This window comes from Prionailurus bengalensis, chromosome E1 (genome assembly GCF_016509475.1).
Source record: "Prionailurus bengalensis isolate Pbe53 chromosome E1, Fcat_Pben_1.1_paternal_pri, whole genome shotgun sequence".
NCBI lineage: Eukaryota > Metazoa > Chordata > Mammalia > Carnivora > Felidae > Prionailurus > Prionailurus bengalensis.
Window position 1 is genome coordinate 15,025,330 of NC_057347.1, and position 19,223 is coordinate 15,044,552.

The following is a 19,223-nucleotide window of genomic DNA, read 5'->3' on the forward strand; positions in this document are numbered from 1 at the left end:
GCTGTTTCCAACCCCTGATACATGTTGAGCACCCAATAGATGGCTTAGTGAACGAATGCATGCATGAACAAAAGAAGGATGGACTCCGAGCTAGAGGACCTCAAACCTACATTTATGAAATTAGACACAGTATAACGTGCAGATTGTTACAAATTTATTTTTCAAAACTAAGGTCTGTCGCAGTCTGATGGACCCCAAGCGCAGATTAAAGTCTAGATCCATCTACCCCAGGTCCCAAAAGCAGCCCGAAAAAGGAGGGAGGCGGGGCTTGCGCCTACCCGACCCCACCCTCTTGCGTTTTAATATTTCCGCCTATGGACCGCCCCCTCTGGTCCTATGTGCAACTCTAATTGGTGAGCTCTCTAATCCGTCTGGGCACTTGGGCGCCTATTGGATCGACTGCTGAACGAGAGTTGCGTACTTCCCGGCGTTGGGAACGCACAGCGGACGTAGGCTTGCCGCCATTGTGCTGCGAAGAAAGCGGCTACCTGTGTGGGGGCCTTTGGGGGTTCGTGGCGGGCTTTAAGGGCTGTGTTGCGGGAGGTGTGAGGGGGTCGGGCTGAAAGGCTTGAGGGTTGGGCTGGGTCGGGCTGGGCATACTCTGAGCAAGGAGGAACTGCAGGTCGGGGGTGTTGACGCGTTCCTGCTGGGCCCGGGCCCTGTTGCTCGATACAGTTTTAATTTCTCTGCCCCCCCAGATCCTCCGGGAATGGCCGGAGTATTTCCTTACCGAGGGCCGGGTAACCCGGTGCCCGGCCCTCTAGCCCCGTTGCCAGACTACATGTCGGAGGAGAAGCTGCAGGAGAAAGGTGAATGAAGAAAGCGTGCGGACCGGCGCCTGCGGGCCGGGAGGCTTAGGGCGGGTGTGCGCGTGCGCGCAGCGGGTTTGCTTCTTTTCCCCGTTTTGTTAAGTCGGCATGAGGTGTCAGCTCACTTATAACCCCATTTATTTTTTAATCTAATAGGGTAGTTAAAGGTATCTGTTACTTGCAGGCACTGATCCAATGGGGAAACAATTGCAATGGAAAAAAAAGCCCTACTCTGATAAGGGTTAAGTTGCAATGAGTGAGGTAGACAATAAAAAACTTAAACATGTGTAACAAGAATGTCAGACAGTCATAAATGTGATGAAGGAGATAAAGGAAAAAATAAAGCAGAGGGAGGTAAGAGAATTGGCAAGGAGTGCATCTACTGTATGCCCACCCCTTTCTCATACATCCAGACAGGAGCTTACCCTGGGGCAAGAGGGGGGGATGATTAGGCTGAGGGTGTGTAGATCTTTAAACTGAATTGTCTTTGTAGCCCGAAAATGGCAGCAATTACAGGCCAAGCGCTATGCAGAAAAGCGGAAGTTTGGATTTGTGGATGCTCAGAAGGAAGACATGCCCCCAGAACACGTTAGGAAGATCATTCGAGACCATGGAGACATGACCAACAGGAAGTTCCGCCATGACAAAAGGGTCTACTTGGGGTAAGGAACCTCTTGGAATTATTTCATTTACGGTTTGGCCCCTCTCCTTTGTTCCTGCCCCATAGGTTGTAGTCCTGGATAGCAGCTCTCATTTGGGGACAGGAATCCTCAATGACAGCCCATCTTGGTGGTTATAAGCAAAGGGAGAAAACTAGGATTCCGTGATAATTTTCAGATCTTGCAGTTATTCTCTTAAAAAAAATTTTTTTTTTCAACATTTATTTATTTTTGAGACAGAGAGAGAGCATGAACAGGGGAGGGTCAGAGAAAGAGGGAGACACAGAATCTGAAACAGGCTCCAGGCTCTGAGACGCGGGGCTCGAACCCACAGCCCGCGAGATCGTGACCTGAGCCGAAGTCGGACGCTTAACCGACTGAGCCACCCAGGCGCCCCTTGCAGTTATTCCCTTGATTGCCCTGATTTCTTTTCTTGATCTGCCTCTAATTCGTCTTGTTGAAGCTATGTTAAGATGTCCCTATCTTTGAAGGGGTTGAAACCCAGAACAGGACACTTCATTCTTATTGTTAGTAACTCCTCAGTGACCAGAATCCTGAAGTTCAGGATATTTAACTCCTGAAGCCTCTATACTCTTGTTTTTCTCTGCTCCCAAGCTGAGTAAATACAGGCATAAGTGCCTTAGCAAATCTCCTTTCTATTTGGACACAAAAATATTAGCCACTTAATGATCTAAGGTGGCCATCTAAAAAAAAGAGGGCCATATGTTTTGGTTATAAAAAGTATTTTTTGAGAACTGTGCTAGGGATAGAGCAGTGAATAGGACGTAATGGCCTTTCTGGATCTTATAGTCTAGTGGCATGGCCGATATGAGACAGATGGTTACAATAAAGTATGACAAATATTTTATTATTTTTTTAAGATGAATAATTTTACTTAATATTGGTTTCTTTTATTTATGTTTTTAATTTGGGAGCAATAGACTGCAAGTGGAGGAAAGGGGTAGAGAGAGAGAGAATCTTAGCACAGAGCCTGACATGGGGCTCAATCCAATGACCCTAGGATCATGATCTGAGCTGAAATCAAGAGTTGGATGCTCAACTGAGACACTCAGGCGCCTCTTATTGTTATTATTTATGGGAAGGTACAGAGAACGTAGAATGTGTGACAGCCCGAAAACTATCTCTAGAGGAAAAGAAACCCAATACTGTAGGACTGTGAAGTTGAAGAGGAAGAGTGGCACAATTGGAGAGGAGGAGGCAGGGCTCCTGGTCAAGGAGGGCCTGTGTGCTAAGTTTGGGAGTTTGGACTGTAAGGCAGGCTTTTCTGTGGAATGCTGTACTCTGATAGCATGTGGCTTCTCTGCATGGCACAGGTAGCAGAATACCTTGTCACTTACAATCGTCTTTCTCCCTAATGTTGCAGTGCCCTAAAGTATATGCCCCATGCAGTACTGAAACTCCTGGAGAACATGCCTATGCCTTGGGAGCAGATTCGAGATGTGCCTGTGCTGTACCACATCACTGGAGCCATTTCTTTTGTCAATGAGATTCCCTGGGTCATTGAGCCTGTCTACATCTCCCAGTGGGGGTAAGAAGGGCTGGAATGGGGGGAGGGTGGTTTGGGGACAGTGAACAGAAACCATAGTATGACATTTTTGGCTTCTAGGTCAATGTGGATTATGATGCGCCGTGAAAAAAGAGACAGGAGGCATTTCAAGAGGATGCGTTTCCCCCCTTTTGATGATGAAGAGCCACCTTTGGATTATGCTGACAACATCCTAGATGTTGAGCCACTGGAGGCCATTCAGCTAGAGCTGGACCCTGAAGAGGATGCCCCTGTATTGGATTGGTTCTATGACCACCAGCCACTGAGGGACAGCCGGAAGTGAGTGATGGTTAAGTTACTGCTCCTGTGAGAGTTTTGGAATTCCAGGAGTCCTGGGAGAGCAATAGGTAGAATGGCTTGGCTAGCTGGTATACCTAACTGATAGAGGCCTGTCTTTTTTTTCCTAGGTATGTGAATGGCTCCACTTACCAGCGCTGGCAGTTCACACTGCCCATGATGTCCACTCTCTATCGCCTGGCCAATCAGCTCCTGACAGACTTAGTAGATGACAACTATTTCTATCTGTTTGATTTGAAGGCCTTCTTTACCTCCAAGGCACTCAATATGGCCATTCCTGGAGGCCCCAAATTTGAACCTCTTGTTCGAGACATCAACCTCCAGTAAGTTGAAGAGAGTGGGGATTTTAGGCACTTTGGGTTGAATAAGATCTACTCTTGATCCTTGAGAAACGTTTGTAGTTTCCAAATTCCCCAGCTGGTCTACTCATCCTTGATTTTGTACCCTAGGGATGAAGACTGGAATGAATTCAATGATATTAACAAGATCATCATCCGGCAGCCTATCCGCACTGAATACAAGATTGCTTTCCCTTACCTGTACAACAATCTTCCACACCATGTCCACCTCACCTGGTGAGAGCAAGAATACATGTTGGGGAAAAGAGAAGGCTGGAGAGTCAGGAGAACTTGAGCTGATTGTTCTTCCATTTTAGGTACCATACTCCTAACGTTGTGTTCATCAAAACTGAGGATCCTGATCTGCCAGCTTTCTACTTTGATCCTTTAATCAACCCAATTTCTCATAGGCACTCTGTCAAGGTGAGAAGAGGGAACATTTGACCTTAGTTCTTGCAAGAGAAATTTCATGACTGTGGCTTAAGTGTTACTAGATGGAAATCAGCTAGAGGGAGACGTGTTTGTCATCTGCTTTAGTGTTCCCCTTGAGCTTGAAGCTAATTTGACACTTTGACACTTGGCTCAAACCAAGTTATTGGTGTTTAATTTGTGTTTCTGTGATTGGGGCTTTCTGTATAGTCTGTTCTGGTCCGTTTGCATTATGGCTTTTTTTGGAATCCTTTTATTAAGATAGAGTTCACATATCATGTAACTCACCTATTTAAAGTGTACAATTCAGTGGTTTTTAGTGTATTCTGAGTAGTTCAGCCATCTGTACAGGCAATTTTAGGACATTTTCATCATCTCAGAAATTCCTGCACCATTAGTAGTCACTCTCTATTTCTGTTGAACCTCCCTTGCCTAGGCAACTACTAATCTTTCTGTAGATTTGCCTATTCTGGAGATTTCATATAAATGGAATCTTCCAGTATGTGATCTTTTGTGATTGACCTTTTATACTTGAAATAATGTTTTTGATGTTTACCTATGTTCCATAGTGTTCTTAACAGACCTCCTTCCCCCAGCTCAGGTTTTGGAGCTTGGGCAGGAGGTGATTGCATTGTGTAAGGTACTGGGGCTCCTTGGGAGGCCCTTGGTGATGAGCCATTTGGGGTGTGAGGAGTGATGCTTGCTTTCCTGATTGGCCCTGGCTTGTTCTCTGCTCCCTTGGCCCCCTTTGCCCTGGCTCTTTAGGGCTTTTCTTGTCTGGCAGCCTAGTTTCCATGGCAGATGTAGCCACTGTGCTTGGCCCCAGAGAGCTTTCTTCTCATCCCAATTCTCTTCCAAGTTCAGTGGGAGCTGAACCCTTGGGCATTCTCGTTTCAGAGCCAGGAACCGTTGCCTGATGATGATGAGGAGTTTGAGCTCCCAGAGTTTGTGGAGCCCTTCCTGAAGGACACACCCCTCTACACAGACAATACAGCCAATGGCATTGCCCTCCTCTGGGCCCCACGGCCCTTCAACCTACGCTCTGGTCGCACCCGCCGGGCCCTGGATATCCCCCTTGTCAAGAACTGGTAAGGTTTCTATCTGGGGGGATGGTAATGAATGTATTGGAGAGAACACTACAACTGGGTGGGATTGCAGCCTTTACCAGAGGGACTGGAAGGAGAGATGGGCTAACTCTTCTTGGCTTGTTTTCCCAGGTATCGAGAGCATTGTCCTGCTGGGCAGCCTGTGAAAGTGAGAGTCTCCTACCAGAAACTGCTTAAGTACTATGTGCTGAATGCCCTGAAGCACCGGCCCCCTAAAGCCCAAAAGAAGAGGTAAGGTGCCTGAGGGTCATTTCTCAGACTTCTTTTGTTCCAAACATAATCAGGAGCTAACTGTCACTCTCCTCTCCCTCTTATTCCCACCCCAGATACCTGTTCCGTTCCTTCAAAGCCACCAAATTCTTTCAGTCCACGAAGCTGGACTGGGTGGAGGTGGGGCTACAGGTTTGCCGCCAGGGCTACAACATGCTCAACCTTCTCATTCACCGTAAAAACCTCAACTATCTGCACCTGGATTACAACTTCAATCTTAAGCCTGTCAAGACCCTCACCACCAAGGTGTCTGCATTTCACCTTAAGGGTCTTCTGGGTTTGAGGGATGTTACTCGTTTTGCTCTGTCCTCTGGGGAAGGAGTACATCCAGTTTGGACCATTGCTAATTAATGTTTTTTGTATTTTGGTATCTTCTCCAGGAAAGAAAGAAATCTCGTTTTGGGAATGCTTTCCATCTCTGTCGAGAAGTTCTGCGTTTAACTAAGCTGGTGGTAGACAGTCATGTGCAGTATCGTTTGGGCAATGTGGATGCCTTCCAGGTGAGGCTAGGTATCCTTGATCCCTGCCCCGGGGGGGGGGGGGGGGGGGGGAAGCTGAGCGAAGCCTGATCTCATCATGGAACTGACTCTAGCTTAAAGCCTGATGGTGTAATTGTGTTGCAGCTGGCAGATGGGTTGCAGTATATCTTTGCCCATGTGGGGCAGCTGACGGGCATGTACCGCTACAAGTACAAGCTGATGCGGCAGATTCGCATGTGCAAGGACCTGAAACATCTCATCTATTACCGCTTCAACACGGTGGGACCCTGCCCTCGTGCACGCACTTTCTCCAATCCATTTTAATTTTTATGTCTAGTCAGGGCTTTTTCCAGGGACCTGTTTGGAGAGAGGCCTTAAGTATGTCCTTACTTGCCCTCACTGTGTGTACTTTAACACTTCCCCTAAAAGCCCACCTTTAAATAGGGAATTTCAGTTACTGGTTTGTACCTTAGAATTTCGCACCTATTCTATTTTAGATGTTGAAGTCCAGGAGTTTTGCCTCTTTTCCTATTATTGTCTTTGATATGTTTCCCATGACCCTACCTGTGCCCAGTTTTCAATTGCTCTCTAAAAGAATTGCTAACTTACTTTCTTGATTTCTGCTTGGGGCCACAGGGCCCTGTAGGGAAGGGCCCTGGCTGTGGCTTCTGGGCTGCAGGCTGGCGGGTCTGGCTGTTTTTCATGCGTGGCATCACCCCTTTGTTGGAGCGGTGGCTAGGCAACCTCCTGGCCCGACAGTTTGAAGGTGAGTGGTTTTCTCTGTGTCCAACATTTTTTTTTTAATCCCTTCAAGGGTAGATCATATGTTCCCATCATGTCCCCTCCCCTTGTTTGAGACTGAGAATCCCTTTCTGCTGGATTGCCTCTAAGTCCCGCTCTTCAGTGATTCTGACTTGGCACTGTGTTTCTTGGGCTTCTCTCCGGGGCCTTGAGGCTATCTTGGATTTGGAGGATGGAAATTTCTCAGAAGCATTGTTGTGACTATCTGAGGTAGCTTGTCATTTTTGCATGTGCTGGGTGTGTGGACACTTTGTTTATACTTGTTGATTTCAGTGTACCCATGGTTAATGAGGGGACATGATGGTAGAGACTCACTGAGAGCAATGAATCTTGCCTTTAATCAATTCACTTCTAGGCCGACACTCTAAGGGGGTGGCAAAGACTGTAACAAAGCAGCGAGTGGAGTCACATTTTGACCTTGAGCTTCGGGCAGCTGTGATGCATGACATTCTGGACATGATGCCTGAGGGAATTAAACAGAACAAGGCGCGGACGATCCTGCAGCACCTCAGTGAAGCCTGGCGCTGCTGGAAGGCCAACATTCCCTGGAAGGTGGGTGTCACCCCAACTCTGAGAAGGCAGGAACATCATTTTCCTAGGGTTAGGGTTACCGCTCCCGGGGACACCTGGTGAGCTCAGTTGATTGAGCATCCGACTCTTGATTTCAGCTCCAGTCATGAACCAGGGTTGTGGGATGGAGCCCTGCATTGGGCTTCTCTCTCCCTCTTCCACTCTCTGTCTGTCTGTCTCTTTCTCTCTCTTAAAAAAAAAACTTTGGGGGGGCGGTGCCTGGGTTGCTTAGTTGGTTGAGTGTCTGACATCAGCTTAGGTCACGATCTCACAGTCTGTGTGTTCAGGTCCTGCCTCAGGCTCTGTGCTGACAGCTCAGAGCCTGGAGCCTGCTTCAGTTTCTGTGTCTTCCCTTCTCTTTGCCACTCCCCCGCTCACACTCTTTCTGTCTCAGAAATAAATAAATGTTAAAAAAAAAAAAAAAAAAGATTATCATTCTCAGACTGCCTTTGGGAGCTATGTGGCTCTTGTCACTTTCTCACTATGCCTTTTGCACTTTCAGGTACCTGGGCTGCCAACACCCATAGAGAATATGATCCTTCGATATGTGAAGGCCAAGGCTGATTGGTGGACTAACACTGCCCACTACAACCGAGAACGGATCCGCCGTGGAGCCACTGTGGACAAGACTGTTTGCAAAAAGAACCTGGGCCGCCTCACTCGGCTCTACCTGAAGGCAGAACAGGAGCGGCAGCACAACTACCTGAAGGTTGGGCAGCTTAGGCTGGGCTGGGTGTGGGGAGTGGGCAGGAGAATAGACCGCAGAATTGGGACTATACCTTGTCCTGTGGGGATTAGGCTACACTGGGGGGCTAATTATGTCTCCTTTGCAGGATGGGCCGTACATCACAGCAGAGGAGGCGGTGGCAGTGTATACCACCACTGTGCACTGGCTGGAGAGCCGGAGGTTCTCACCCATCCCGTTCCCCCCACTCTCCTACAAGCATGATACCAAGTTGCTCATCTTGGCCTTGGAGCGGCTCAAAGAAGCTTACAGGTAAAGAGTAGAGAGTGGATTCCTTTGGGAAGGTGAGAGCGGGAAGGACAGCATCATTGTCACAGTCCAAAGAAAGAAGGTTTAGCTTCCGTGGTTTCTGGTTTTGGTTTCCTTCTTGGTTTTTCCATTCATCTTTCCTGTTTCCTTATCAGTGTGAAGTCTCGGTTAAACCAGTCTCAGAGGGAGGAGCTAGGTCTGATCGAGCAAGCCTATGACAACCCCCATGAGGCATTGTCCCGCATCAAACGTCACCTCCTCACTCAGAGAGCCTTTAAAGAAGTGAGTAAGATGCTTCCCCCCCAACTTGTCTATTGCTATTCGTTCATGGCACCAAGAGTAGTGGGTTGCTACCAAGAGTAGTAGTAAGTGATTGGTGGATCCGTGTAAGCCAGCTTCCCTGTTCTGCAGGTGGGCATTGAGTTCATGGATCTCTATAGCCACTTGGTGCCGGTTTATGATGTGGAGCCACTGGAGAAGATCACTGACGCCTACCTGGACCAGTACCTGTGGTATGAAGCTGACAAGCGCCGCCTTTTCCCACCGTGGATCAAGCCTGCTGACACAGAACCACCCCCTCTGCTTGTTTACAAGTGGTGCCAAGGTAAAGTTTTTCTGGGTTTGCCCTTGGGAATTGAGGTGAGTTGGGTTGATTTGAGGTGAATTGACTTCTACATTAAAGTTCTCATCCAGGCGGTGTAGCTGACTCTTGCTGCGTAGTGCCAAGGAAATAGTATTAACGTGAAACTGAGCAACACTGGCACTCCTATCAGTCCACACGTGTGAATGGAGGGCAGTGTGATGAGGTTATGGACTGTGGTAGCTACTATGGGATGGGAATTTCTAACCTGCTGCACACCTGTCTTGACTACTTCTCAGGCATCAATAATCTGCAGGATGTGTGGGAGACAAGTGAGGGTGAGTGCAATGTCATGCTGGAATCACGCTTTGAAAAGATGTATGAAAAGATCGACTTGACCCTGCTTAATAGGCTGCTGCGACTCATCGTAGACCACAACATAGCCGACTACATGACTGCCAAGAACAACGTGGTCATCAACTATAAGGTATGTCTTAGGGGCAGGGTAGCAAGGAATTGGGGAAGGGGTGTGTCTGGCTCCCTGAGTTAGGATTTGCTGAAGGGAGGACAAAAGAGGATAAGCCCCCAGAGAGGCTTTAGACATGGCCTTGGGTTAAGAATTGCCAAGAGTTTGTAAATCTTTTCTTTCTAGGACATGAACCATACAAATTCTTACGGGATCATCAGAGGCCTGCAGTTTGCCTCATTCATTGTGCAGTACTATGGCCTGGTGATGGATTTGCTTGTGTTGGGATTACATCGGGCCAGTGAGATGGCTGGGCCCCCTCAGATGCCAAATGACTTTCTCAGTTTCCAGGATATAGCCACCGAGGCTGCCCACCCCATCCGTCTCTTCTGCAGATACATTGATCGCATACATATTTTCTTCAGGTGAGCACCTTGCCTGGAGTCTTATCTTTGCAGGGCATCAAGACATATGCTCAGCCTCTGGACACAGCTTTTGTTCCTTAGTTGAGGAACTAAGGTTCCTGCTGCTGGATCGGGGCTCTAAAATGGAATGAAGTCCCATGAGTAGGATGGGGGTTGGAGGTGGGTTCTACAAAGCTGTAGGTCTCATGAGGTTCCAGTTTATTTGGGTCTCAGCCACACATCTCGCTGGTATAGGTTCACAGCAGATGAGGCTCGGGACCTGATCCAGCGTTACCTGACAGAGCATCCTGATCCCAACAATGAAAATATCGTTGGCTATAATAACAAGAAGTGCTGGCCCCGAGATGCCCGCATGCGCCTCATGAAGCATGATGTCAACTTGTGAGTTTAAGTTGGGGGCTGTGGAAGCTGGAAGGACATTGGTCTGAGGGACCCAGAAAACAGGGAATTTATGACTTTGTGTCCTGTGTGGGAGGAGTGTACTCCGTTAGGATATTGTCAGTCTGGCCTTCTGAGGGAAATTCCTTCAAGTTCCAGGAGACTAATGTGACCATATGTTCCCTGTGAGCAGGGGTCGGGCAGTGTTCTGGGACATCAAGAACCGTCTGCCACGATCAGTGACTACAGTTCAGTGGGAGAACAGCTTCGTATCTGTGTACAGTAAGGACAACCCCAACCTGCTGTTCAACATGTGTGGCTTTGAGTGCCGCATCCTGCCTAAATGCCGCACCAGCTATGAGGAGTTCACTCACAAGGATGGGGTCTGGAACCTACAGAATGAGGTACAGTCCGGAAAGGGGCTAGAAGTAGCATTTCCACCCCCATACCTTCGGGATACATAGGGTGAGGAACATCACACCTTTTCGTTATCAGTCATTTGAGCTTTGTTGGGTGGTAGGGCTTAGTGAGGGGTTGTGGTGTCAGATTTGGTCCTTGCTCCCATAACAGTATCAAAGACCAATTAACCTTGACCTTGTGGTTTAGGTTACTAAAGAGCGGACAGCTCAGTGTTTCCTGCGAGTGGACGATGAGTCAATGCAGCGTTTCCACAACCGCGTGCGTCAGATTCTGATGGCCTCTGGCTCCACCACCTTCACCAAGGTATATAAGTCAGTCAGCCCCAACCTCCTTCACGTCCTCTATCCATCTCCTGTCCTTTTGAACTCTTCCCTTGGTTTGCTCTCCTTTTTTCCCAGCTTGGCTCAGTGTACCAGTTTCTATACTTTATGATATAGAACCTTAGAGTGTCAAATCAACTCAGTTCCTTTCTGAGAATACCCTGTAGGGATTGTCCGTGTGATGACTGAGTTAAGGTAAGAGTAGAAGTGGGATTCTTTAATTGGGACAAAACTTGACATTTTTTACACATTCCCAGGGGGCTTATTGTCTATTCATATAGCTCATTTTTTAACCAGTAACAGTGTGTATGTTAAAAAGGAAGTATAACTAGTATTCATTTTCCCCTTTAGTTGCTTCCAGACACCCACCTGAAGGCAGCTGGAGTTAAGAAAAAATAATCTGGAAATTTGTTAACAGTGCATACCTAAGCTTCTGCGAGGTTTAAAACGTCACCTTGTTCTTCCTGCTGTCTTTCCATGGTGTCGTAAAGGTGCACATAATGTCTTGGCTGATGCTCTCAAGAACATCAATAATGCCAAAAAGAGAAATTCAGGTTCTTACTAGGCTGTGCTCCAAACAGTGCTTTTAAGGATACATTTCTGTATCTTAGCTTTTATGTTTTATGTAAGTAATCTCTATACCCAGCTTGGGGCTCAGACTGTTCACCTTGAGATCAAGAATCGCATGCTCTTCTGGCTAGGTCAACCATGAGCCCCTTAGTATTTCTTAAAATTTCTTACACATTTTGAGTACAGTACAAGGGGAGAGTTTACCTTTTCAGGTCTCTCTAAGGGTCAGGTAACAAGAATTCCGTAACTCGTTCATTCCATTGGTGTTTATTGATAACTACTGCGTTCAAGGCTCTGTGCACACTGCATGTACCTTTGAGCTCACCTACCTAGTTGGAGAGACAAGATCCATAGACAAGAGAACTATACTAGGATGTAGTGTTTATAAAGCTATGGTGTTATTTGGGAATCTGTGAGAACACTCAAGTTAATGACTAGCCCAGTCTGGGAGAGGGAGAGGAGAGTCTTCCTGGAAGAAGTAATGTGTGATGAGGTAGATGAGGGAGGGCCTTCCTTCAGCCTTAGGTATGAAGAGGTAACTAGCATGAAATGTGTGGAGCTGTGCAAATTCAGGGTTTACTGGAGTATAGTTATGGAGTAGGGACTGTTAGGAGATGGGGGCGAGACAGATCACCAAGAGCCAGATCATGGAGGGGATTGCATGGCTTGTTAAGAATCCTGTGAGGGTTTTTTTTTTTTTTAACGTTTATTTATTTATTTTGAAAGAGAGCACTTGCACGCGTGTGAGCGGGAGAGGGGCTGAGAGAAAGGGGGAGAGAGAATCTCAAGTGGTTCTGTGCTGTCAGCACAGAGCCTGATGTGGGGCTCGATCTCATGAACTGTGAGATCATGACTTGAGCCAAAATCAAGAGTCAGATGCTTAACCAACTGAGCCTTCCAGGTGTCTAAAGAATCCTACGAGGTTCTTAAGCATGGGAATGATTTTCCCAGCTTTCTGTGTTAGGTCCTTCACTCTTGTAGCTGTGGAGAAGATGGGTTTAGAGAAATTGGGTGGGAGATCAAGTTTGGGGATTTCTGCTGAAGTCCTGATGATAGAGATGAGAGCAGTGAGGAGACAGGAGTAGATCTGAGTAGTTAGCAGGTGAAATCAGCAGCCTCATTTTGGTGGGATGCCAGAGGGAAAGGAAAATAACACTCAGTTTTGGGCATGGATATTGGCACTGCCAACTGGAAGAGTACAGGAAGAAGAGCAGGTTTAGGAGGGAAGATAAATGGATTTCGTTCAGGATGTAAAAAATTTGAGGTTCCTAGGAATATCCAGATGGAGCTGTTTGGCAGGCACTTCTTATATCCTCTGTTTTCTTTTTTTTTTTTTTTTTTTTTTCAACGTTTATTTATTTTTGGGACAGAGAGAGACAGAGCATGAACGGGCGAGGGGCAGAGAGAGAGGGAGACACAGAATCGGAAACAGGCTCCAGGCTCTGAGCCATCAGCCCAGAGCCCGACGCGGGGCTCGAACTCACGGACCGCGAGATCGTGACCTGGCTGAAGTCGGACGCTTAACCGACTGCGCCACCCAGGCGCCCCATATCCTCTGTTTTCAATTCCAAAATGAGTGTGTGTGTATGTGTGTATATGTATGTATATATACAAATGTGTACACACACACACGTGCGTGTTTTTTCCACCCTAGTGATGCCTAGTAAATTGATAATCTCTTAGATTTGCTGTAAAATACTTTGAGCTTGAAGCTTCAGAGAGAGACATGAAGTGAGAAAATGAGAGCAGTCAGGGGTAACTTCGAGGCTCCTGTAGGATGTCCAGGTGGAGATGTTTTGCAGTCTGAAGCTTGGAGAAGATATCTGGGTTGAAGATGTAGGTTTAGGAGTCTGGTGGTTTACGAGGTGGTTTAAAACTCAAGAGCGAGCAAGATTTCACAGGGTAAGGATTGAGAAGAGCAGAGGGACAGGTTTGGAACCATAGGATACACTGAGCAACAGCATGGCCAGACTGGGAGAGTGCTGGGTCATGGGAGCCAAGGATGTCAGGAATTGGGGCGGGCATTTAACAGTGTCAGTTGCCTAAGAGTCTTTCAGTTAGATAAGGCCTGAAAAGTATCCATTGGATTTGGCAGTCAGGACGTCATTGGTGACCTTAGCAAGAGCTGTTTCAGAAATAGTGGGGATAGAAGCCAGATTACAGTGGGTGAGGCTTTATGGGAAGTGAGGGAGTGGAGACAGCAAGGACCGTCAAATTGCCAGAGCTAGAAAAAGAGGAAGGGCATGAGATGCCACCTAGAGGGAGATATAGGTCAAGGCAGTATTTTTAAATGGTATTGAGTGAAGAATGTTCTAATTAGGAAGGAGCCAGGAGCAGTTCAGGGTGCAGTAGACCAGTGTAGTAAGTGATGGAGCAGCGTTCCCCAGAGTTGAGTGGGGGCAGAGTAAAGGGGAAGCAGAGGGAACCCTCCTCTAAACCTAAAAGAAAAGAGGTCTGGATATATGTGAATGTAAGGTTGAGTGGGAAGTTATAACAAATACTGAATTTTTCAGCTTTGACAGCTGTGAGTGTGAGTTCTTCTCAGAAGCACTCAGCTACTCAGTGACAGGATGGGCAAAGTGGATATATTCTATTGGTAGTTTAGGTTTTGGGGTTTTGCTGTAGACTGTTGTGGAGTGGTAAGGGATTGAATGCAGGAGAATCAAGAGTGCTGGCCCCTATTGGGATCCTGGATTATTGGGGGTAGCGGGGAGTGAGTAGGAAGAGACTAGAAGAGGCCAGTGGTCTTGAGTTGTAGGGATCAAGGGAGTAGATGTGTGAGAGGTGAGAGCCTGAGTAATGTCAGAGATTAGGGAGGCGATTTACTATAGTGGTTAGAAGTCAGATTGGAGTTCAGATCATAGCTCTGTCACATAACTAGTTGAGATCTTGGATAAGTCACCCACTTTGGGCCTCAGTTCTCTCTATAGAATGGGGATACCAATGATGGGGTGCCTGGCTGGCTCAGTAGAACATGGAACTCTTGATCTCGGGGTTGTGAGTTTGAGTCCAATGTTGGGTGTAGAGATTACGTAAGTAAATACACTTTTTAAAAAAAATGGGAGGCAAACCATAAGAGACTCTAAAAAACAGAACAAACTGAGAATTTTGGAGGGGTGTTGGGTGGGGAGATGTGCTAAATGGGGGTGGGCACTGGGTGTTCTGTGTAAGTGACGAATCACTAAATTGTCCTGAAACCATTATTATACTATATGTTAACTTGGGTTTAAATAACATTTCAAAAAAGTAAATTAAACCAAGAATACTGGGGCACCTGGGTGGCTCAGTCAGTTAAGCATCCGACTTCAGCTCAGGCCATGATCTCACAGTTTGTGGGTTTGAGCCCCGCATCAGGCTCTGTGCTGATAGTTTAGAGCCTGGACCCTGCTTTGGATTCTGTGTCTCCTTCTATCTCTGCTCCTCCCCGCCTTGTGCTCTGTCTCTCAAAAATAAATAAATGTAAAAGAAAAAAAAAACAGGAATACTGATGTATTACCTAGCTCTGAGGGCTTATTGTGAGAATGAAATAGCAAATGTAGTAAGTTAAATTATTCAGTAAATTGTTCAGTAAATGTTTGCTCTCATCAAGTAGAGGGATCCGGGTTTTGATCAGGTAGTAGAATATTGGAATTTGTTTCCTGAGGTGTGTTAAGGTAAAATAGTTCTTGTAACACTTCCAAGGTTGATAATAGAAGGGAAGTGTCCATTAGGGTGAGAGGTGGCTGGACCTTGTGGCCCTGTTCTTGTCCTCTAAAATTGGACTCTTGCAGTCATTGCCACCACTGCCACTTTAGGTGCTCTCACCATCCTTGCTTTCGGGTGTGTGCAGCACACTAGTCCAAGCGTGCAGGCAGGGACCCTTCTCTTCGGTCCCAGTGGGAGCTAGAAAATAAGGCTGGAACGTTTAAGCAGGGCTTTCATAAGGGCCAGGCATAACTGGGAAAACAGAGATGGGCATAGATAGTCTGACTTACAAGGTGCAGCCTACTTAGCTTCAGGTTCCGAAGGGCCTTACTGCTGCCTTCCTGCCTCTTTCACTACCTTCCCAACACGGCAGTCCCTGCTTCCCTCACCAAGGTGTCCCTTTCACCATGTCCGGATGACTTGAAGTCTAAAGCCTGAGGCAAAGGCCTCAAGAGAACATCTTTGCTTGGCAGGAGATGTATTTCTCTGTTCTTTTTTTTTTTGAGTTTCGTTTTGACTTCTATTTTACATTATTTATTTTGAGACTTAATTTTTTAAAACAATTCAAAAAAGGGCACCTGGGTGGCTCAGTCAGTAAAGTGTCTGACTTCGACTCGGGTCATGATCTCACGATTCATGAGTTTGAGCCCCATGTTGGGCTCTGTGCTGACAGCTCAGAGCCTGGAGCCTGCTTCAGAATCTATGTCTCCCTCTCTCCATGCCTCTGTCTCTCTCAAAAATAAATAAATGTTGGGGCGCCTGGATGGTGCAGTCGGTTAAGCGTCCGACTTCAGCCGGGTCACGATCTCGCGGTCCGTGAGTTCGAGCCCCGCGTCAGGCTCTGGGCTGATGGCTCAGAGCCTGGAGCCTGTTTCCGATTCTGTGTCTCCCTCTCTTTCTGCCCCTCCCCCGTTCATGCTCTGTCTCTCTCTGTCCCAAAAATAAACGTTGAAAAAAAAAATTAATTAAAAAAAATAATAATAAATGTTAAATTAAAAAAAAATTTTTAAAAACTAAATTTAGTTTTATAGTGAAATTGAGAGGGAGGGACAGACTTCTCATGAACTCCCCGTCCCCATACATGCAAGCCTCCCCTATTAACATCACACACCAGAGTGGTACATTTTTTACCAAGAATAAACCTACACTAACGCATCATGATCATCCAAAAGCCATAGTATACTTTCGGGTTCCATCTTGGTGGTATATATTCTGTGGGTTTGGATAAATGTATAATGATATAATTGATTATTAAAACATACAGAGTGTTTTTGCTACCGTAAAAATACTAACAAGACCTAGAAAGTATCTAGAATCCTGTTGTCCTAACATCAGTTTTTATTTTTCCACATTCGTTTTGGGTCATGAGGTGTGTTGAGCAAGTTGGTAGAAGTTGAATTTGTTTCTTTTATGAAGACTTAAAGGCATAATGAGTGTAAAGTTCTTAACCTTGGTACCTAGCACATGTAGTCACTGATGCATTTTCTTTCCTGCCTCCCTGAATCCCCAGCAACTCTGGCTATTCTTTTTTTTTTTTTTTTTAAGGCTTTTTTGTTTGTTTGTTTTTTATGTTTTATTTACTGATTTTGAGAGAGAAAGAGAGCAGGGGTTGGGGGGTGGAGAGGGAATTCCAAGCTCCAAGTGTGGAGCGTGACATGGGGCTCCAGCTCACAAACTGTGAGATTATTACCTGAGCTGAAATCAAGAGTTGGATGCTTAACCGACTGAGCTGCCCAGGGACCTGCTATTGTAAAGGAATGTAGAATACTCCTGTTATTCGTAAAGGACTGTGGTACTTCTTGGGAATTCAGACTTACTCCCCTCCAGGAATAAAGCACTGGTAACTGCAGAATACAACTGGTGTGTTTTGTGATAAAAACCATGCAGCTGGCAGTTCCTAGAGCCAATTATAGTCGAAGAGCTTACTGAGCCTCACAGTTGTCCTACTCAAGTCTGTTTGACTTTACTCCCAGATCCAGCCCATTCTGGCCCATGGCCTTCCTTTCTGTTCGTCTGTTTTCTTCATTGGTTCATCTTGAGTACAAGCTAGATGCTCAGTGTAGCTTTTGTGATTTGGTTCACGCTGTTACCTAACTCTAGAAAGCCCCCCCCCCTTTTTTTTTTAACGTTTATTTATTTTTGAGACAGAGAGAGACAGAGCGTGAATGGGGGAGGGTCAGAGAGAGAGGGAGACACAGAATCGGAAGCAGGCTCCAGGCTCCGAGCTGTCAGCACAGAGCCCGACACGGGGCTCGAACCCACGGACCGTGAGATCGTGACCTGAGCCGAAGTCGGACGCTCAACCGACTGAGCCACCAAGGCGCCCCTAGAAAGTCCCTTTTATCTTGCCTATCTGAAGACGGCTATTTGCTCAAGACTAATTTCCATGGTTACTCCAGCCAGTGTGATCTTGCACTTCAGTAATTGTCCAGAAAACATAGTCCTTACCTTAAAATCTTGATTATATCATTTGGTATTTTGTAGTTTGCCTTTTTTTTTTTTTTTAATCTTAAAGAACCAGCTTTGGTTTCATTGATTTTTCTCTGTTCTGTTTGTTTTCAAAATGCTCTTATAGTATTTTTCCTTTTGTTTACAGTTGGGTGTAATTTGCTTTAAAGTTTTCTGGTTTAAGGTAAAAAGTTAGGTCAATTTGGGATCTTTTTAAATATAAGCATTCACTGCTATAAATTTCCCTCTTAGTATTACTTCAAGCTGCATCCCTCAAATTTTGATTAAGTTGGGTTATTTTCATTCAGTTAAAAATATTTTCTAATTTCCCTTGAGAGTTTTTATTTTACCCATATGTTATTTAGAAGCATGCTGTTTAGGGGTGCCTGGGTGGCTCAGTTAGTTAAGTGTCTGTCTTGAGCTCAGGTCATGATCTTGTGGTTTGTGGTTTTGAACCCCGTGTGGGGCTCTGTGCTGACAGCTCAGAGCCTGGAGCTTCCTTCAGATTCTGTCTCCCTCTCCCTCTGCCCTTCCCCCTGCTTGTGCTCTGTCTCTCTCTCAAAAATAAACAAACATTAAAAAATTTAAAAAAAAAAATAGAAGTATGCTGTTTAATTTTAAAATATTTGAGGGTTTTCCAGATATTTTTGTTATTAGTTGCTAGTAATTGTTATAGTCAGAAAACATACTTTTTATGATCTTCGTTTTTCCAGATGTCTTAATACTTGTTTTATGGTTGTGAACTTGAAAAGAATCTGTATTCTGCTTTTGGGTAGAGTGTTTTATAAATGTTAGTTAGGTCCAGTAAGTTGAATGATTGTGTTGTTCAAGTCTTTGTATATTTGTAATGACTTTTTTGTCTACTGTCAATTACTGAGAGAAGAGTCTTGGAAATCTCCAACTATAATTGCGGATTTATTTATTTCCTCTTTCAGGTCCATTTTTTTGTGGTTGGGGTTTTTTTGTTTTGTTTGTGGAAGGGGTTATTCAGAGACACAGTTAACTTTATTAGAGACATCCAAACTTTTAGCATAAAGCCACGTGACATTTTTCAAGAAAATTATATATTTTTTGAGCATGAAGAATTTCTGAAGTTCAGAAATCTGGAATTCTTAAAATACTTAGAACAAAATTACTCACATAGGTTGTAATTGTATAAAAAGGCAAATGATCAGGACGTTTTGTTGAACATAATTGAAAGTTGGGCAAAATGTATTGGCTTGCAGATGGAAAACCAACAAGGAATTCATCTAAGATATTAGGCTTAGGGGAGAGGGGAGCCATTGCATTGATATCAGAATGCAAACTGACAAACCTTTTGTCCAAGGAACATTGAACCTGCATACAAATGATGACCAGGGGAGTGTGCCAGATGGAGTGTTGTCATGTACCTAAAGAGACAGCTGAACTTAGAATTGGGCCTTACGGTGGAAACACATAGATACTTCCGTACATACAAGCAACTCTGTTGATACCCTGAAAGGAATATGTAGTGTTCATGATTATTTTTGAGTTTTCTGCTTCAACATCCACCTGTTTTTACTTTATATAAACAGTTTAGAAGCTCTGTAATTAGGTATGAAATGTATTTAGGGTTAACATATATACATATA

At 45.5% G+C, this 19,223-nt stretch overlaps 1 protein-coding gene across 1 annotated transcript in view; it reads left to right on the forward strand.

The window, feature by feature from the left end:
- The first annotated feature begins 401 nt into the window (after nt 1-401).
- Nucleotides 402-19,223, forward strand: part of PRPF8 (pre-mRNA processing factor 8) — a 32,202-nt gene continuing 13,380 nt past the window's right edge. Inside the window, exons 1-24 of the mRNA XM_043583470.1 lie at nt 402-508; nt 699-809; nt 1,303-1,471; nt 2,853-3,017; nt 3,096-3,314; nt 3,443-3,655; nt 3,782-3,907; nt 3,988-4,093; nt 4,997-5,187; nt 5,317-5,436; nt 5,532-5,721; nt 5,856-5,975; nt 6,099-6,233; nt 6,591-6,720; nt 7,111-7,307; nt 7,828-8,034; nt 8,159-8,322; nt 8,475-8,601; nt 8,731-8,923; nt 9,199-9,386; nt 9,552-9,790; nt 10,025-10,171; nt 10,362-10,572; nt 10,775-10,891. Coding sequence (XP_043439405.1) covers nt 710-809; nt 1,303-1,471; nt 2,853-3,017; nt 3,096-3,314; nt 3,443-3,655; nt 3,782-3,907; nt 3,988-4,093; nt 4,997-5,187; nt 5,317-5,436; nt 5,532-5,721; nt 5,856-5,975; nt 6,099-6,233; nt 6,591-6,720; nt 7,111-7,307; nt 7,828-8,034; nt 8,159-8,322; nt 8,475-8,601; nt 8,731-8,923; nt 9,199-9,386; nt 9,552-9,790; nt 10,025-10,171; nt 10,362-10,572; nt 10,775-10,891 — 3,774 coding nt within the window. The 5' untranslated portion in view covers nt 402-508; nt 699-709. The remainder of the gene's footprint in view (nt 509-698; nt 810-1,302; nt 1,472-2,852; nt 3,018-3,095; nt 3,315-3,442; nt 3,656-3,781; nt 3,908-3,987; nt 4,094-4,996; nt 5,188-5,316; nt 5,437-5,531; nt 5,722-5,855; nt 5,976-6,098; nt 6,234-6,590; nt 6,721-7,110; nt 7,308-7,827; nt 8,035-8,158; nt 8,323-8,474; nt 8,602-8,730; nt 8,924-9,198; nt 9,387-9,551; nt 9,791-10,024; nt 10,172-10,361; nt 10,573-10,774; nt 10,892-19,223) is intronic.